General features: G+C 38.9%; 1 protein-coding gene and 1 pseudogene across 1 annotated transcript; one reads left to right on the forward strand and one right to left on the reverse strand.

Moving 5' to 3' along the window:
- Positions 1-4233: 4233 nt before the first annotated feature.
- On the reverse strand, positions 4234-11605 carry MRPS30 (mitochondrial ribosomal protein S30). Its single transcript, XM_004265944.3, has 5 exons — positions 10994-11605; positions 9468-9613; positions 8636-8741; positions 7259-7435; positions 4234-5281 (listed from the first exon to the last, which is right to left on the reverse strand). The coding sequence occupies exons 1-5, from the start codon at positions 11583-11585 to the stop codon at positions 4992-4994; spliced, it is 1311 nt and encodes a 436-aa protein (XP_004265992.1). The 5' UTR covers positions 11586-11605; the 3' UTR covers positions 4234-4991.
- Positions 11606-16599: 4994 nt separating this feature from the next.
- LOC101283204 (sentrin-specific protease 5-like) lies at positions 16600-18503 on the forward strand (annotated as a pseudogene).
- Positions 18504-19100: the final 597 nt, after the last annotated feature.

Below are 19100 nucleotides of genomic sequence, written 5' to 3' on the forward strand. Positions count from 1 at the left end.
AGTTCATTAATTCACATCTATTCAACAAACTTTGGAGTGCTTGCTTGTACGATTCTAGGCACCTGGAATGAATCAGCAAACCACACATAAAGGTCAAAGCTGGCAGTCTTACCTGAGTTCAGTGGGAACATCAGTTATTGTTCACCATTAAACATAAATTGGGGGTAGCCTAACATAAAACTCTTATTAAAATATACTTCTATTAATACCCATTTTTCTTTGCTTTTTTAACCAAGAGTAAGAATTTTATCAAAAGCCTTATTTTTTTCCTTTGAACTACTGATGTTAGCTACTAGCATATTTCCTAACATCAATCTGGTACTGAATTTCCATGATTAACTCTACCCTATTAGGGTGGATTTTTTAATTACTGTTGAAGTTGGTATGTGGCATTTCATTTGGAATTTCTGCATTTATATACAAATGTGCATTTAACCTGTATGTTTTTAGAGATTTTTTTAAAAATTAGGATGAGTTAATAAGATGAATTGGGTAGCACTCCAAACTTTAGTTTTGTTTCATGGAAATTTTAAAGAAGTCACCGATAAACTGTACTGCTCTGGATCCTTGTCGGAAGGTATCTTAGAAATATTTTCAGTTTCTTCCATGGTCCATTTAAGCTTTCTATCTTTATCATTTTGTTTATATTTCTCAGCAGAAAATGTCCAAATTTGTTATACATAGCATTTTCCTATCTATCTAGAGCCTCCACCAAGTATATTACTTCCCCTTTTCTAATTCTAAATGTTTTCTTTTTTCCTCTTGGTTAGATTTACTAGAATATTAACTCTTTAACTGATATGGGAGGGGCTAGGATAAAGAACCAGTTAGTGCATCTACTTGTCAAGTCTGCTTTCTCTTCCAATTCAGTCTTCTACATTTATATTTTCTTCTTCTGATTTTCTTTAGTTTTTTTAAACTCTTCTAGCAAACACAGATTTTATTTTCTTGCTTTACATAAACACGTAACATTATAAATTTGCCACTAAGTATATTAGTAAACAGGCATCAAATCAAATGTAAGACTGTAAAAAGCAAGATATGATGCTCTTCCCGAGTTCTGAGATTAGTGAAAATTTCTCTGAACTTCATGTTTTATCTTTTAAAATACATGTGGCTTTTCCCATTCTACTCCATGTGTTTTAATACAAAAACAAAAAGTATTAAAGCAAAGTTAGTTGACAACTGCAAAAGGAAGAGATTATGTTTATTCAGTGATTCTCTCCTACAGCACCTTCATGCATCCTTAGGAGTAAATGTATTCAGAATAATTTTGGCTATATTCCACTAGCTTTTATAGGCAGGATTTGTATTTTAGTCTAAAGTTTTACTTACACTAATACAATGCTCTCCTGCTCAAAGCATAGGAAAGGAAGAACTGTCCAGATCATATAAAAATACATCTGACAAAAATGAAAAGGCAAGTAAGATAAATAGCTCTCACTTTTAGATTGTGATATAGCTCTGGGAGTGTTTGATTTTTATATTGAAAATTCTGTCCAGGCAATAACCATTGAGGAATATACTTTCACTTTCAAATGATCAGGTGTTCCTGGTTTAAAACTATACTAACAATTTCTGGGTATACTGCGGTGTGGATAGAGTTCACGACCTATATGATTCCCACTTTTAATAATTTCCTGACACTTTCTGTGGTCTAATAAATGATCTTGTATACATGTTCTATCACATTTTAAAAGATATATTCTGTTTGTAAGATACCAAATTTTATTAAGTCACCTTTACTCATTATTCCTCATTTTTAGTTACTCCAACTTCTCAAGACTAAGATTAACATTTTGTACACTGATTACAGTTTACAACATAAAATGACCTTTTAACACTAGATTTCTTTTCTTGCCTTGAATTGTTTGAAATTATAGGTACTAACCCTGCTTTATGCCTACTTTTGCCTGATACAACTTTGTGTACTCATTACATTTATTCATTTTGATTCCTCCATTCATTGGTTCCTCTATTAAATCATGTGCTAATCAACTGAAATACATTTTTGATGAATTGGTAAGAGACTTGGGTGTTCTAATATTTTTTTCAATTGTCCTAACCTATCTTTATCTTGACTAATTCAGATTTCTTCTGATGTAATGTTTCCCCCAGAAGTCTAAGCATTGCTATACTGTTTCCTGATGTTCAGTGTTATATGTAGATGGGACACCAATTAGATTTTGTTTCTTAGTAAATAAATTTTTTCTTGAAATGCTTTTAGACTACACCCTACTTGGGTAAAGCAAGTTACCGCCTACTTCCCAGGTAAATCTTGAACTTTTCACCTTCATTCACAGATCTATCCACTTACTCTCCTGTTTTTGGAAAATGCCATCTATCAAGAACCAATTCAAATGCTACTTGCTCCAAGGCACATTCCTATGATTCATATCAGTCAGTATTAACATTTCCTTTATCTAAATTTATACCACTGATACACTGCTGTAGCACTGACTACATCTATAGTGTATTACTGGGGAATATCTACCATAGGCTCTGGAGTCAGACCACCTGGGCTCAAATTCTAATCCTGCCACTTTCTAGCTGTGTGACCTGCAATAAGCTGTTGGGCTCTCTGTGCCTGTTAACTTACCAGCAAAATGAGAATAACAGTCCCTAGCTCACAAAATGGTTGTGATGATTAAGTGAGCTAATATCGGTAAAATATCTAGACCATGCTCTAGAATATAGTAAGTGCTCTATGAAGTCCTGACATGTACATACAGGTGTGTATGTCTGATGTGTGTGTTGTCCACCATTGGTAATGAGAAAAATTGCTGTGAAACAATGAAACAGCTGCTACCATAGAGGAAGAAGTATTCAAAGGATGGGACAATCAATTACAATCTGTTTAGGAAAAGAAAAGTATTTCAACTGAACCCTCGATATTTTAATTACATAATATTTTAAAAGCACTTTCACATACACTAGCTCATTTCATCCTTAGACAAGTTTGTGAAATTATTTTGTTTTATGGAGGCAGAAGTCAAGGATGGTAACTCAAATTGCACAAGGTTCAACTAGTTAGAGAGTGAAGATTAAGAGATATTTTATTTGGAGCTTGATATGGTTGTTCCCTCTATACCTGCATTTTTCTATGAAGGATGAATGAGAATGCAACAGACAGGCTGGAATAAACAGGACCAGGGGTAGAAAACAGTATTCCAAGCTTTGGAAACAGCTTAAATAAAAGAATGGTGGAGTGAAATTACATGGCATTCTGCAAAAAATGAAAGTAAAGATGGAACACTTAGCACAATGCCTTGTAAAGGAGGCACTTGCCTGAACTGAATTACAACTTTCAAATAATATTCCTTCAGTTTAGCAATCATTTGTAGTAACTAATCCCTTCTAGCTGAGGCATCTATTCCATATAACTGTGACCTCTGTTTTGAAAGAGCGGGAGGAAGGGAGGGAAGGAAGAAGGAAGAAAGAAAAAACAGCATTTGTCATTAACTACAGTAAATAATGGATTATTTTAGATATCTACAACAGGAGGTTATATAAAATCGTAAGTGTTAGCATGGTTATATAAAGGTAATTAGGGGAATTGCCTGGTGGTCCGGTGCTTCCACTGAGTACAGGTTCGATCCCTGGTCAGGGAACTAAAATCCCTCATGCCGCAGAGCACGGCCAAACAACAACAACAATAACAAAGGTAATTATTTTTTCTCACTAAAAATAGTTTGAATGAAACTTAATTCTCAACAAGATTAACAATTTTACCGACAATTGATTTTGAAACATATCAAACCTAGTTTCCCAATCTTTGGGATAGAACAAATGAAACTAGCAGAACTATATTAATGTTACTTCTAAGCTCTAAGGAAACTAAGTTGCATAGAATTCATCAGTTATATCATTAATCATCTGTGAAAACTTATTAAAGTCATTTTAACTCCTCTGTGCCAGTTTCCTATATGTGCAAAATACTGTTCATATTTTGAAGGGGTTTGTGTAGGGTTTTGAAACTCTATACGATATTATTATAAAAAAATAAAAAGAAAAAATATAACAAAACATCTAAATATTCTCAAGCACTGAATTGTCTTTATATTACTTTTAAACCCATAGAAAACTGAGCAGGACCTGCAGGGCCTTCCAGGATACAGAACCCCCATATCCCCTGCCTCTTGTTTGTAGAAAAGCTTCAGCCTCCAAGGCCTTCCCTGAGTTCCAAACAGCAAATTTAGTCAGAGAAATGAGACAAATGCAGAAACAAAGGAAAATAGTCAAGCAAGACAAAATAATAGTTTAGCCATAAAACAACGTCAAAGACCTTTAGTTCCTCCTTGAGGGCTATAGATAATATTCTGAGCCATACACTTCAGTTGTTTTATAGATAGTAAACTTCTCACCAGGTAGAAAAAGTTAACTACATGCTGACCACAAGCGCAGACACCCCAGCCAGGTTGGAACCAGAAGGCTGATTAATGTTGACTCCCAAAATACCACCTGGTTATCTCATTACCAACCAGTCAGGAGACTGTCCACAAGCTTATCAGGCACCCTGCTTCCCCCTTCCCTAGCATAAAAGAAGCTAGAATTCTACCCTGAATTAAAATAATTCTTCAGGATGTTAGTCCGCCATCTTGGCTCACTGGCTTTCCAAATAACGTCATTTTTCCTTACGCCAACACCTTGTCTCTCAAATTACTGGCCTGTCATGCAGTGAGTGGTATACAGCAAGTAGTACGAGCTTACACACACAGTTAATACCAGGTATTGATGATTGCTCAATTAGTCTCATCAGTTAGTCACATATAAGTAAAATTATTTTTAATCGACATACTATATCTAAAATTAAATCCTTTAGTGATGTATTTTGAGCCAAATGAAAGGTCTAATCAGAGGTTAACATAAGAAATATTTGCCTGAAAATCAGTACATTTAATATTTGACAGAAGTCTCATTATTAAAATTCCTTTTATTGTTCCTTCAGTGAAATTTAAGTATTCCCAAAGTCTCAAATCAAATGTTTTTTCTTAGTTTACCAACAGCTGTGATTTGTCTTCTTTCGGTCCATTCAGTAGGAAGTGAACTATCTGAAGTAAAACATCATCATTAAAACCTTTCACATTATTATCTTCGATTGTTTCATAAAGAGGCTTACTTTGTGTCCCCCAACATATGTTTTTACGAGGGTTATTTTGATCAGCTTGTGCAGTCAGCGCCAAAGTGTTTAACTGGTAGCAGAAAAAGGAGAAGTATTTTCCATCTGTGATCACACCCTGGGAGACAAAAGGTCGAGTAACATCTGCTTCACTCCAGAATCCTGTAGAAGAAAGTTATGCTGAAACTTACATACAGAATATATTTTACCAAAACAAAACACACACATTAGAGGATATAAAATACCTCCTAAAACCTATATATTTTACCTACCAAATTCCTAAAGATATCGAAGTTTTCCCTATCTTCTCCATTCTAATCCTATATTCCATTTCTGCATCAAGAACTATTTCCTTCCCTCTACTATCCCCAAAGTTCAGGATACACCTTTTCAACAACTTTGGACTTCATCAGCTTTCAACCTTAACTCACTTCATCTAAGAAGAGCAGCAAGCTCTATCTATGCAGATCTCTCCTACATCTGGTACTAACCACATGATTACTCACAACCTCAAATATGTTCAAATTTTCCTTATATCAGCAGCATCTAACACCCAATAACCATTACGGCCATTTACTTCACCAAATCTACCAAAAAAAAACGCCCTTCAGAAAAAAACTTGACTTTCTAAAAACTTCAACCATGTAATTAGATGAACTCTCTGTCTTAATTTATAATTCAAAATTGATTTTATGAGTTGCTTTCATTTTGCCTAGTGTATTTTACGTCATCATAAGGTTCCAAGATATCTTAATACCTTTACTACTCAAGTTTTCTGGCTGCTTCTTGTTCCAGGCTAACTGGCTTTAATACTTTTAAATCCAACTGCCAGGGCCAAGGAGTAACTTATAAATTTTGCCACACATATTTTATATCAGCTTTAATGAAGATAGCCAATAAATAGTATTGTTAAAATATAGAATTATACTGTGAAAAGAATTACTTTATCTTTTATGAATGAACAATACCATTCTAGTATCTTCAAGAAAGTTTCCTTCTACTTTTTCTGATTCTGTCTACTCCTATTCCTACTTTATCCATTTATTTCTATTACAAAAACGTAAGTCAACAATTGTGAGTGTAAGGTTAAAAAATATATATATATATATAAAGGAAAAAGGTGAGCCTGGCAGCAATTAAATCTGTATTAAAATTCCTCACAGATGCTTATATAGGAGTAATCTAGGTATATATTGTATTGTAACAAAATCCAAATGCTTCACAATGGGCTGGCTCTAAAAGTCCTCCATGGCATGCCTCCAGCTTCCTCTCTCTCACCTCCTATCGCTTTCCATTCTCCCCCTCCCTTTCTTCATCAGCCTTCATGCTGTTCCTTCAACACTTCAAGTCCGTTCCTAGCTCAGAGTTACTTGCCATTCCTTTTGCCTAGAAGTGTCCTTCTCCCAGGTTTGTGCAAAGGCAGCTCCTCACCATTCAGGTCTCTGTTCAGATGTCATTTTTTTAGAGACCTCCCCTGAATTAACTCTGTTTAAATAGATTCTGCCCCACGCCTCATTTATACCTGCAACCTATGAATCATTCTAGTATAGTCTCTCCAGAGTAACACCACTAGCTAAAAATACTACATGTTTATTATCTCTTACTCTCCTTACTATAACATAAGCTCCAGGAGAGCAGGATCTGTCTCTCTCACTCAACACTGTATCTCCAAGGCCAACAGCACCTGGTATGTAAAAACCATAAGCCATTAACTGAATGAACAGTCTCCTAACTCACACCCTAGATATGGCCTTCAAAGAAGTTATATATCATAACTGTGATTTAATCTAAAATTTAATCCATGAAAACATTTCATTTTCTAGTTTCAGAAAGCTGCTGTCATCTACAGAGCTGACTCAGTTAGGTGGTCTTTGAAATGCTTGAGAACATCATCAGAAAAAAATACATTCACACAAAAATGGTCAAAGTAAAAGATCAGAGTAACTACCAAAGTGCCACTTACCAACTACAAATGTAAAATATTTAATTATGGACTTTAAAACAACTGCATTTTGTGCCAATGCAAAAGCTTTCAAAATGTGAAGATTCAGCCTACATTTTAACCCAAGGAAAACAATCTGATCTATTAAATTCTTAAAATGTCTTCCAATAACTATAATGCCATAAAACTAGTTTTACCTTGATACATAGCCTGTGCTCCGGTCCAAGCAAAAAGGCTTGCAATAGCATTAGCTCTAAAAACAACTTCTATCTGATCAGCACAGTTTTGTTTCAAGAGCCTTTCCCTTTTTAATTTGTCAGGTAGCAGATGAAACTGGGTATGTCCATAACAGTGTGGATCTGCTGTCTTTGTGCCTGAAGAGCAAAATAAAAACATTTCAGATGAAATACACAAGTAGAATATCTGCAGCACATGTCCTCAGGATTTGGTTCAAGGCTATCTGTCTCCTCTACTCATTATGTGATCAGCATTCAAAATACACAAACGGAAAGCTTGGCTTATTTATTTTATTGATTACAATAAATTTCATCTGAAAGTACAATCTGCTAGCTATCATCGGCTCACTATGATATAGGATAAGTCAAAAGAATATATGTAAAATTTATTTAAAATTCCCTATTATTTCAGTTTTCTCAAACTCCTCGGTCATCACTAGGAGCTTTGTTATTCTGCTGGTCATAATCACCAAAGGATACAAACGCTTCATGACTTTAAAAACTTCCTTTATAATGCTGAAATTCTTGGTTTTAGTGGTAAAGTCTTTTCAACCAAAAGTTCCCCATAATTCACTCTCTAAGACCACAGTGACTGAGAAGGGACTTATAAAACAGTTCTGGAGGACCAGCAGAAGCTGCTTTCTTAAAAATCTTCCTCAATCAGCTAGGAATTAATAAACAAAGAAAAAACAGCCAAAGTATAAGCTGCATGAGCACAGAGATCAGGCCTTATTAATTTTTATATTCCTGATGGTTATCAGTGTGTGGCACAAATGGGAGGCTTTTGTTAAAAAAAAAAGCCAATCACTACCTCAAATCCAGTTCTTACCTGTTTACTTTTGAAAAAACACAAATTACTTTTCTATATAAATAATAAATCAACAAAGCCTAATAAACATAACTATTTGTTAAATACTGTTAATTCAGTAGAAACAAGTAAAATTTTAAATGGCAAGCTGAAAGAATATTTTCTTTCCAATTTTCATGCGAACTGCAACCTGAGATGAATTACATTGCTTATAGACTATCTGAACCTCTTGGTCATCAAGAATTAATTATGGGGCTTCCCTGGTGGCGCAGTGGTTGAGAGTCCGCCTGCCGATGCAGGGGACACGGGTTCGTGCCCCAGTCCCAGAAGATCCCACATGCTGCGGAGCGGCTAGGCTCGTGAGCCGTGGCCGCTGAGCCTGCGCGTCCGGAGCCTGTGCTCCGCAGCGGGAGAGGCCACAACAGTGAGAGGCCCGCGTACCGCAAAAAAATAAATAAATAAATAAAAGAATTAATTATGCAAATTTGCACAGGACACTTTGAACTCATGTATTAAAAGAGGAAACTTACCAATAAATATGGTATTTTCATATTGCCGTTTGAATAATGGAAGTTTGTCTGGCTTACAATTCATAACTGGGATTTCTACAGGTACAGAATAATCCAGCGGCACAAACTTAAAGAAAAAGTCATAAGTGAATTCACAGCAACACTAGCATATATTTTAGTCACATTCTTAATAGATTTAAAAATCTTAAAAATGAGATGATTTTACAAAATGATTTAACACTACCATCTAGTGATGGGCCAAATCCAGCCAGCCACCTGTTTTTCTAAAGTTTTATTGGAACACAGTCATGCAAATTCATTTACCTATGGTACACGGCTGCTGTTACATGTTAAGAACTGAGAATGCAAGAGACTTATGACGCTCAAGGCCTAAAATATTTACTATCTGGACCTCTGCAGAAGAAATGTGCCAACCACTGACATGGACATACAGATGATACTCAAAACACACTTGTTTTCTCCAAAAGAAGTGTATACACATAAGATGACCAGCTTATAGCTGTAAAAATGCCTTGATTTATAATTAGGTAGGGTACTTTACCGTAAATTACAATCATAAACTATTATCAGTATTTTCATTAAAAAAAAAGATTTGTATGGTCCTAAAAACTGAGGACTTAACCCCACTTAAAACGATTATTTGACCTCTGCAAAATATATATACTATAGCAAGTTAAAAAGCTGAAAAAGAATTATAGCTGAGATATATTCCAAATACACTTGAAAGAAAAGGGTTCTATCCAAAACTTTTTATCCTACGTAGCCCATTACCTAGCCTGCTATAACACTTCCTCCTCAACTGTCAACAGAAACATATGCAATAAATCTTTACCTCAGGTAGTTGTTTGGATATTCGAATCTGGTTGTGTGGTTTATCATTTATTTGGTATCTCAAAGCATCAACTCGACCTTTCCGATGACCATGAGAAATAATTTCTTCACCACGCAACCAGTAGAAGTGAACTGGGCGTTTACAGTCTATCAAAAGATATTCAAAAATTTTTTATATGATAATTTAGATGAATTTAGTTATTGTAAGCACACCAAACTCTGCAATACAGAACTCAAGAATGACTGTGCTAGCTGAAAATACATCAAAAATTACTCTTTGATGTAAGATATAGCGTCTGGATTATGTAATAATTTAACTTAAACAATCACAACTTTAAAATAACGCTCAAACCTTTATTGTCTACTTGTGCCACACTACACTAAGCATTGTAACCAAAGAGGTTTCTCAGTTAAGGACAAACATAAAATAAAACTAACAGCAGCATCATTCACCAGAAATAAAAAGTTTATTAAGAGTCAGAGCTGTCTTATGAATTACTAATTCAATCTTCACAATAACTCTCAAAGGTATGTATAGTTGTTATCTCCATTATACAGAAGAGGAACCTGGGTTTTGACGAGATTGTCAACTTTCCCAGGCCATCAATCATGAGCAAAGTCTGTGACACTTCTCTCAAGACCACTTCATTCCCAACTGGGATGAAAGAAACAAGAACACTACAAGACTCAGTTGAGCACACACCTACAGTCACAGTAACGTTAATTCAATAGATATTTATTAAGATACCTACTGGGTGGCTGATATAAAATGATGAACACGTCAGAAACACTGATTTTTAAAACTGTCTATCCATTAATTATTTTTCATGCCTGCATGTTAACAGTAAAACAGAAGTTGCTGATTGTTTACTGAGAACCCAGAATGGCTGGGTTTGAAGCCCGTCCTCCAAATCTACCAGCTGTAGCCTCTTTAACTAGATACATTTTACGTTTCTGTACCTTGGATCTGTTTGTTTTTTCATTTATAAAACAATGCTGCCTACTGTAAAGTTACTGTGAGGATTAAATTTGGCACATATAAAATTTAGAACAGGGCCAGGTACATAGAGAGTACCGAATACACGTTAGGTATTTTAATCAATATCGCCTTTAATCTTAACAGTTCTATCTATGACCAAGTAGTACTATTATCGTATTCTCATCTTGAAAATGAGAAAAACTAGGTCAAAATCGGTTTATAAACTAACATAAGGTCAGTAACTTTTTGATGGAAGAGCTAAAAGGCAACCCCAGGCCTGTCCCGCTCTCCAGGAGCCCCTTTTCTTAACCAACACTTGTCTGGACCTTCACAAAGCAGTCTTGGAGGGCTCAGGCTACTTAGCCTAGGGTTGCACAGTGAGTAGGTGGCAGCACATGCACGAGAACCCAGTCTCCGGACGCTGTCGCCAGCCAGGAGCGAAAGGACTGAGAAAAAAACTGACCAAGCAGAAAGAAGGAAGATGGGGCAAATTTGGCGCAGAGAGGTCCCCTACCACCCCCGCCCGAAGTGGCGGGCCCGAGGCTCACCGAGGGCGGCGTTAGCCAGGGCCGGATTGCGAGCGCTGAGCAGGCCCGTGAGGGAGGCAACCAGCTGGTCCAAGAAAGGCGAGGTGATGGCCTCACGTTCCAGGTAAAGAGGCACACGCTTCTTGCGCCGCAGAAAGAAGTGCTCCTGCAGTAGGCAATCACAGGCGGCGTCGCGCAGGGCCACTACGTCCAGAGCCGGCGCGGGCTCGGTATCGGGCTTGGCAGGCGGCGGCGGCGGCAGGCCCGATAGGAACACCGTCTTGGTAAAGCTCTGGTACCAGCGGTCGGCGTTCAGGGCGAAGGTCTGCGGGTAAACTACGTACTTCATGAACTGCATCTTGGTGAGGATTCGCAGCTTCTCGTCTACCGACTTGGCCGCGTGCACCGTGGCCTGCCATCGCTCCACTCGCCGCTGCCGTGCCGCCTTACTGTCGGCAGTCAGAGAGGCTACGACCGGCGGGTAGCGCGCGACTGGGGCTGCCGCGACATCTGGGCCGGTCACTTCGGGAGCCTTGACGGCGGCCTCGGCCGCGGTGTGCAGTGACAGCCCTGAACCACGGAGCACAAGCCTCCAGCACCTGGCCGCCGCCATGTTTGCTGGGGTTCCCGACCCAGAGGTCAACTTCAGCAGTTGGCCCCGCCTTCTTGCCGTAATAACCAATCGGAAAGCGGAATCTGAGGCAGGCTAGGGGAGGACGATTCTCAGTGGGCTTGAGAAATCTTACGTCATTATTTCTTAGCCAATCAGGTAGCTTCTGCAACTTAGTTTATCTTGAACCGAAGAGCTTGTTGCTGAAAGGAAGAGCTCGCGCGCCAATAGGTTTTCCACGGATGTGTCGGGGAGGAGTGAAACTCTTAAATAGGAGATGCTGCCTGTTAGAACCAGGGCAAACTTTTTGCCAGAAACCCTTTAGGAGTACTCTGCACCGAAACCTCTGGCCCTTGGCTAAATTTACTGGTTTCATTTATGGATATCACATCACTTTTCTATTTTAGTTCTTGGGGTCGAGTCCTGTTATTGAAAATACTGTTCTAACATGTTTTGTGATACATGCTTTTTTTTTTTTTGGCGGTACGCGGGCGTCTCACCGTTGTGGCCTCTCCCGTTGCGGAGCAAGGCTCCGGACGCGCAGGCTCAGCGGCCGTGGCTCACGGGCCCAGCCGCTCCGCGGCATGTGGGATCTTCCCGGGCCGGGGCACGAACCCGCGTCACCTGCATCGGTAGGCGTACTCTCAACCACTGCGCCACCAGGGGAGCCCCATGCTTATTTTTTAAATGATGCAAGCATCACTTATAGATGACTAGTGCTAATTTTGGGGAAAATAATTACACATATATCTCTATGCTAGTTGATATATAATTTGTTTAATGAGAATAATTTACAAAAAGAGGAATATACTTTTACTTGGATCTAATTTAAAAAGGGAAATAAATTAAAAACTACCAAAGAATTGTATTTAAATTTTGCTTTGTGTTAAAACCAATTATTATTTTAACATGAATTGGTTGCTACTAATCTGTAAGCTGCTCGAAGTAGGGACTATTTTATTTTTGATCCGCAGTGGCCAGTCAACCTTGCATAGTGGGTACTTACCAAATACCTGCTGAAAAAACTCATCTAGGGCTTCCCTGGTGGCGCAGTGGTTGAGAGTCCGCCTGCCGATGCAGGGGATACGGGTTCGTGCCCCGGTCTGGGAAGATCCCACATGCCGCGGAGCGGCTGGGCCCGTGAGCCATGGCCGCTGAGCCTGCGCGTCCGGAGCCTGTGCTTCGCAACGGGAGAGGCCACACAGTGAGAGGCCCACATACTGCAAAAAAAACAAAAGCAAAATAAAAACCATCTAAATCACTAAAAATATAAGCTCATTTCAGGTGATCTAATTTATTGACTCTCATTCCTATTATAATCAGGAACTGGAATATTATTTGGATTTATTGCAATAGTTCTTGAGGGTATTGAAAACCAAACATTTTGTTAATAAAAGGAAGCTATAACTTAAGTATTTCTTTAAGCTATAATGGATGATACAATCTAACTATAAAGTTGCAAGTATATTAAACTGACATTTAGAAATAGATGCCCCAAATGCATTATTTTTTTCATTAAGTCATTAACTTTTGAGCAAAGGCTCAAAGGAAGTGAGGAGTGAATCATGACAGTACTGAGAAAAGAGGATTCTGGCAGAAGGAACGGCTGGTGCAGAGGTCCTGAAATGGAAACACGCCTGGTGGGTTCAAGCACAAGAGAGGAGGCCAGTGTGGTTGAAGGAAGTGATGGATGGGGAGAGTAGTAGGAAATGAGATTAAGAAGGAAAGAAAATCCAGAATTTATAGGTTCCTAAAGGCAATTTCTAGGATTTTTAGGGCTCTTAACTAATATTCAGAGGAGTAAGAAGCCAATGGAGGGTTCCACACAGAGGGATGGCATGGTGTAACTTAGCTTTTAAAAGAATTACTCTATGTATTAGGCAGTTTAGGCTTACTAGTACCATAGACTGGGTGGCTTTAACAACAGAAATTTATTTTCTCTTACTTCTAAAGGCTGGAAGTCCAAGATGAGGGTGCCAGCGTGGTTTGGTTCTGGTGAGAGCTCTCTTCCTGGCCTGAAGTCGGCTCCCTACTTGCTGTGCCCTCACATGGTGGAGACTGAGTTCTCCCCTGTTGCTTATTATAAGGAGAGAGGCCTATCAGATTAGTGCCCTAACCTTATGACCGTATTTACATAATGTTAACTACCTCTATAAAGGCTCTGTCTCTGACTGTCTCAAAGGTTGTGTCTACATTGGAGGTTAGATCTTAAACATATTAATTTTAGAGAGACGCAGTTCAGTCCATAACACTCTGGCTGATTTGGAAATAGATTGTGGAGAATCAAATTTCGAAGTAGAGAAACCAATTAGAAGACAATTTGCTGTATTTCAGGCAAAAGCTCATTGTGGCTTCAAGAGACAATAGCAGTGAAGATCGTGAGAGTAATCATAGATCCTGAATTGAACGTAGGTATGAGAAAGTATCCAAGATTTTGGTCCTGAGCAGTGGAATGAGAGGAGAAGGCCAATGGGCAAGAAATGCACTTTTCCTTTAATCTGTCGTCTTTTTTTGGAAGGGGAGAGGGCAGCAGGAGAGTGGGTTAAGATTTGGGAAAGGAAATAGGAGAATCTGTGAAACATGTATTTATCTATTATATATGTTTATTTAGTTGACATTCTCCTAGAAGAAATGGATATTAAGATCTTCCCTATTAAGGTTGCCACTGATCTTAGATTTAAAGTATTATAGTTAAAAGCCATGACATTCTCCAATGGTCTTTTGAAACCTCTCTACTTGATTCATTCCACAAATATTTATCAAGTGACTACTACATAGAAACACCTTTCTAGGTACATAGTATACAACAGTGAAATAAAGGCCTTCATAGAGCTTACAAGTTAGTACGTGAAATCTAACCAAATTTGTCAAATATACGTGTTCTATGCTAGATGGTGATAGGAGCCAAGAAGAAAAATAAAGCTGGGAAGAAGACTTTTTTGGGTTTAGGGGTTGTGTAGAGTGATTTCAATAGACTGAGCAGAGAAGACTTCTGTGAGAAAGTGACACTTGAATAACATCTGAAGGAGATGAAAGATAGAGCCATGTGCATATCTGGGGGAAAAACATTCCAACCAGGGCAAAGGTCACAATGTATCTGGAAAGTGGGAGGAACAGCAGGGAGGCCAGTGGGCTAAAGTGGAATAGGGCATTACCCTTTTGCCAGCAATAGTCAATATCCAATTCAGAAACAGGTTCTGATGAGTTAGACAATATTTATACTCACTTTTTATTTTCCTGTTGGGAACCTATCTCACTGTCTCCTGGCTGGGCATGAGTTCTGTTGCTGTTTGGATGAGACCATAACCTCCCAGTTGATGTCCTTATCAGAGCTTATATCTCAAACTGAAGGTATGGGAAGGAAATGGAGACTGGATAGTTCCTATTTACAGATGTGGATGAGAGTAACAGCTAGTCCTTTTGAGTTGTTTCCTTCACATGTATTTCTTACTGAAGGCATATTTCTTACCTGGTTGCATATATAACACATTTACATAAAACAGAGAACATAATATACAGTATTACTGGGGGAGAGAGTCTGTGTGTGTGTGTGTGTGTAGATTTTTGATGGTTGGTTTAGAATCAACAGGAAGAAAGCTAAGTGTCTGCATCATATGCCAGGTACTATATTAAGTACTTTATATGTGTCAGTGCCCATAATCTCACAATTACCCTCCAAAGGGAATACTATCCTCCCTCTGGGTTTTTTTTGCAAAGTCACAGAGCTCTTTCTCATCAACAAATGAAGAACAACTAAAACAATTTTGAAAAGAAAAGAATGAATGGGAAGGACCAGTCTATTTGATTTCAAGACTTAATATTTAGCTATAGTAATCAGTGGAGGAAAGACAGACTCTTCAACAAACAGTGCTAGAACAATTGAACATCCATAAGCCAAAAATAAAAACAAAAAGAACTTTGACCTATTTCTTACATCTTTTGGAAAAATTAACTCAAAGTGGACCACAGACTTAAATGTAAACATAAAATTATTAGAAAAAAAAAGAGGAAAAAATCCTCAGTTTCCAGAGCTAGGCAAAGAGTTTTTAGTGTTGACACCAAAAGCATGATCCATAAAGGGGAAAATTGATAAACTGGGCATCATCAAAATAAACCTTTTGCTCTGCAAAACATACTGTTAAAAGGATGAAAAAGCTACAGAGTGAGAGAAAATAACTGCAAACCATATATCTGACAAACAACCAGTATCTAGAACACATAAAAAGGAACTCTCAAAACTCAACAGTAAACAAAACAATCCAATTCGAAGATAGGTTTTTAAAAAATGACTATCAAAGAGAATATACAGATGGCAAATAAGCACATGAAACGATGTTCAAGATCATTAACCATAACGGAAATGCAAATTAAAATCAAAATGAGATTTTATTATACTCTTATCAGAATAGCTAAAATAAAATAACAACAAATACTGATGAGAATTAGGAGAAATTAGATCATCCAGTACTTTGCTGGGTGAATGTAAAATGGCACAGCTACTCCAGAAAACAATTTGTCATTTTCTTCAAAAAATTAACCATACAGCTATCACATGACCCACACTCTTAGGGCTTCTATCCCAGAGAAAGGAAGATTTATTTTCAAGCAAAATCCTATACATAATATAACCTTATTCGTTAGAGCCCCAAATTAAAACAAACAAAAAACCAAAACAAAACCCAGGTGTCCTTCAATGGGTGAATGGTTAATCAGTCTATGATACATCGATACCATGGAATACTCTCAGCAATAAAAAGGAAAGACCTACTGATACATGTAATACCTGGATGAACCTCCAGAAAATTAGATTGAGTGGAAAAAGCCAACCCTTCCAGAGGAAGCTCGGCGGCCATGGTCGCTGTAAGCAGGCCAGATGCCTGCTGGCTGACGGGCTTTCCCCGAAAGCTGGCGAAGGTGGAGCTGCAGTCCAAGCTGCTGCAGCCTCTGGACCCATGGCGTGACAGGTTCCAGCAGAGAGGGGCATAGCTGCTTTCAGATCTCATTATGCATCAGAAAAATGAAAAAACAGACGAAAATTCTATGGAGGAAAGGAATCCACTTAGCCTTTTCTTAGAAATGGAATACTGGGTTTGGAGGCTTTAAGAAGTTCTACTTTCATCAACAGTTGTGCATTCTGAAAGCCAAGTTGGGAAGGCCAGTTACTTGGAACAGGCATTTGAGGCATTTCCAATGCAGAAAGAAGGCCCTTCAAATCCAGAAAATATGGATCCAGGATGAACCCCTTTTTGCTAAGACAAATTCCAATATGGCTGTTCAGAATCTTAGTACTTTGTCCTCTAAAGTGAAAAGAAAGGACACTAAACACTTCATTTCCTCCTCAAGTACCTTCCTGAAAGTCCAAGCAGAGAAGTTGCTATCATCAGCAAAGAACTCTGATCTGATCATGAATATTCTGGAGAGAAAAGTCTCTTGAAGGCAGCTGCTGACGTACCAGCAAATAGTGGTTTAAGTCAGGCCAGTGGTCACAGACCTAGGATGGAGCCACAGGCTTCTCATCTTCCTATGAAGTTCAATGTGGAGAGCCAGAGTCCAGGTGAGAGTGGCACAATTGTGGTCACCTTGAGCAACCATAAGAGAAAGAGCTTTTGTTATGGGTGCTACCAAGGGCTGGAGCACCACAGGAATGAGGGACCCCTGATTCCAAAAAAGTTTCAACTTAACAGGGAAGAATAAAAGTATCTCCTCATATGATGTATGAGAAATGATCCATGATTAGATCTTGGTACAGGGTTCTCAGATCCCAGCACTTCAGAACAAAAAGCAAAGCTTGCAAGCTAAAAAAAGCCCAGCAAAGCTGGGTGCAGGTCACTGGGGACCATCAGGAGACCCTTATGGAGAACAGTGCGGGTGGCAGTTGCAGCCCATTCCCTTCCCCAGAACCTGAAGACCCTTCTTGTCGGCATTAACCATACCTTCCAGATACGGACAGCAATGCTGTGGTGAAGGGAAAGAACTCTCATGTGCCTCATGGCCACACTAAAGGAAGCTCTCTCTTGGGCGAGGAGCTTAGTTTAGATGAAGCATTCCCTGACCAACAGAATGGCAGTGCCACAATGCACCTGGGGCGAGTCAGCCTCTTCCTCTCCTAAGTGGGAGTGTACAGAACTGATTCATGACATCCCCTTACCAGAACATCATTCTAGTAACATGTTTATCTTGGAAACTGAGAGAGAAGTTATGGCTCTGGGTCAGGAAAATCGGACAAGTACTGTCAATGATGACACAGTAAAACTGTCAGTGTCAGGGGCAGATCAATCTGTGAGTAGTGTAGATGGGCCTGTGTCCGAAGACACTGTTCAGAATGAGAGCTCACGCCAGTGGGATGAGGATGGATCTTCCAAGCAGAACATTCTTAGTTCTAAGTTGCTGGACCACCCTTACTGTAAAAGTCCACTGGAGGCTCCTCTGATGTGCAGTGGACTCAAACTAGAAAATCAAGTGGGAGGTGGGAAGAACAGTCAAAAAGCCTCTCCAGTGGATGGTGAACAGCTGTCAATCTGCCTTTCTGGATTCCTGGATGAGGTTATGAAGAAGTATGTCAGTTTGGTCCCACTCAGCGAAAAAGATGACCTTGGAAGATTAAAAGATGTCTTTAACGAAGACTTTTCCAATAGAAAACCATTTATCAATAGGGAAATAAGAAACTATCAGGCCAGACATCAAAAATGCAACTTCCGCATCTTCTACAATAAGCACATGCTGGATATGGAGGATCTGGCAACCCTGGATGGTCAAAATTTGCTGAATGACCAGGTCATTAATATGTACAGTGAGCTGATAATGGATGCAGTCCCAGACAAAGTTCACTTCTTCAACAGCTTTTTTCATAGACAGCTGGTAACCAAAAGATATAATGGAGTAAAAAGATGGACTAAAAAGGTTTATGGATACAGAAACTGAAAAGTAGAAGTGGTTTGTTACAAGGTCATGTAGACTAGAAGGAGATTCTTCTGGAGCAGGACATTATCTGAATATCAGAAAGGAAAGAAGACTTGAGAAATAGTTTCTAAGAATCTAGCTTAAAATAGCCCTGTAGGGACTTCTCTGGTGGCACAGTGGTTAAGAATCCGCCTGCCAATTCAGGGGACGCGGGTTCGATCCCTATTCGGGGAAGATCTCACTTGACGCCAAGCAACTAAGCCCGTGTGCCACAACTACTGAGCCACAACTACTGAGCTCTAGAGCCCACGAGCCACAACTACTGAGCCCTCATGCCACAACTACTGAAGCCCGTGCGCCTAGAGCCCATGCTCCACAACAAAGACAAGCCACGGCAATGAGAAGCACGCGCACCATAACAAAGAGTAGCCCTGCTCGCTGCAACTAAAGAAAGCCTGCACACAGCAACGAAGACCCAACACAGCCAAAAATAAAATAAATACATTTTTTAAAAAAGAAAAAAGCCAATCCCAAAAGGTTACATACTGTATGATCCATTTATGCAACGTTCTTGAGAAGATAAAATGGATAACAGATTTGTGGTTGGCAGAGATTAAG

This window comes from Orcinus orca, chromosome 3 (genome assembly GCF_937001465.1).
Source record: "Orcinus orca chromosome 3, mOrcOrc1.1, whole genome shotgun sequence".
NCBI classification, from domain to species: Eukaryota; Metazoa; Chordata; class Mammalia; order Artiodactyla; family Delphinidae; genus Orcinus; species Orcinus orca.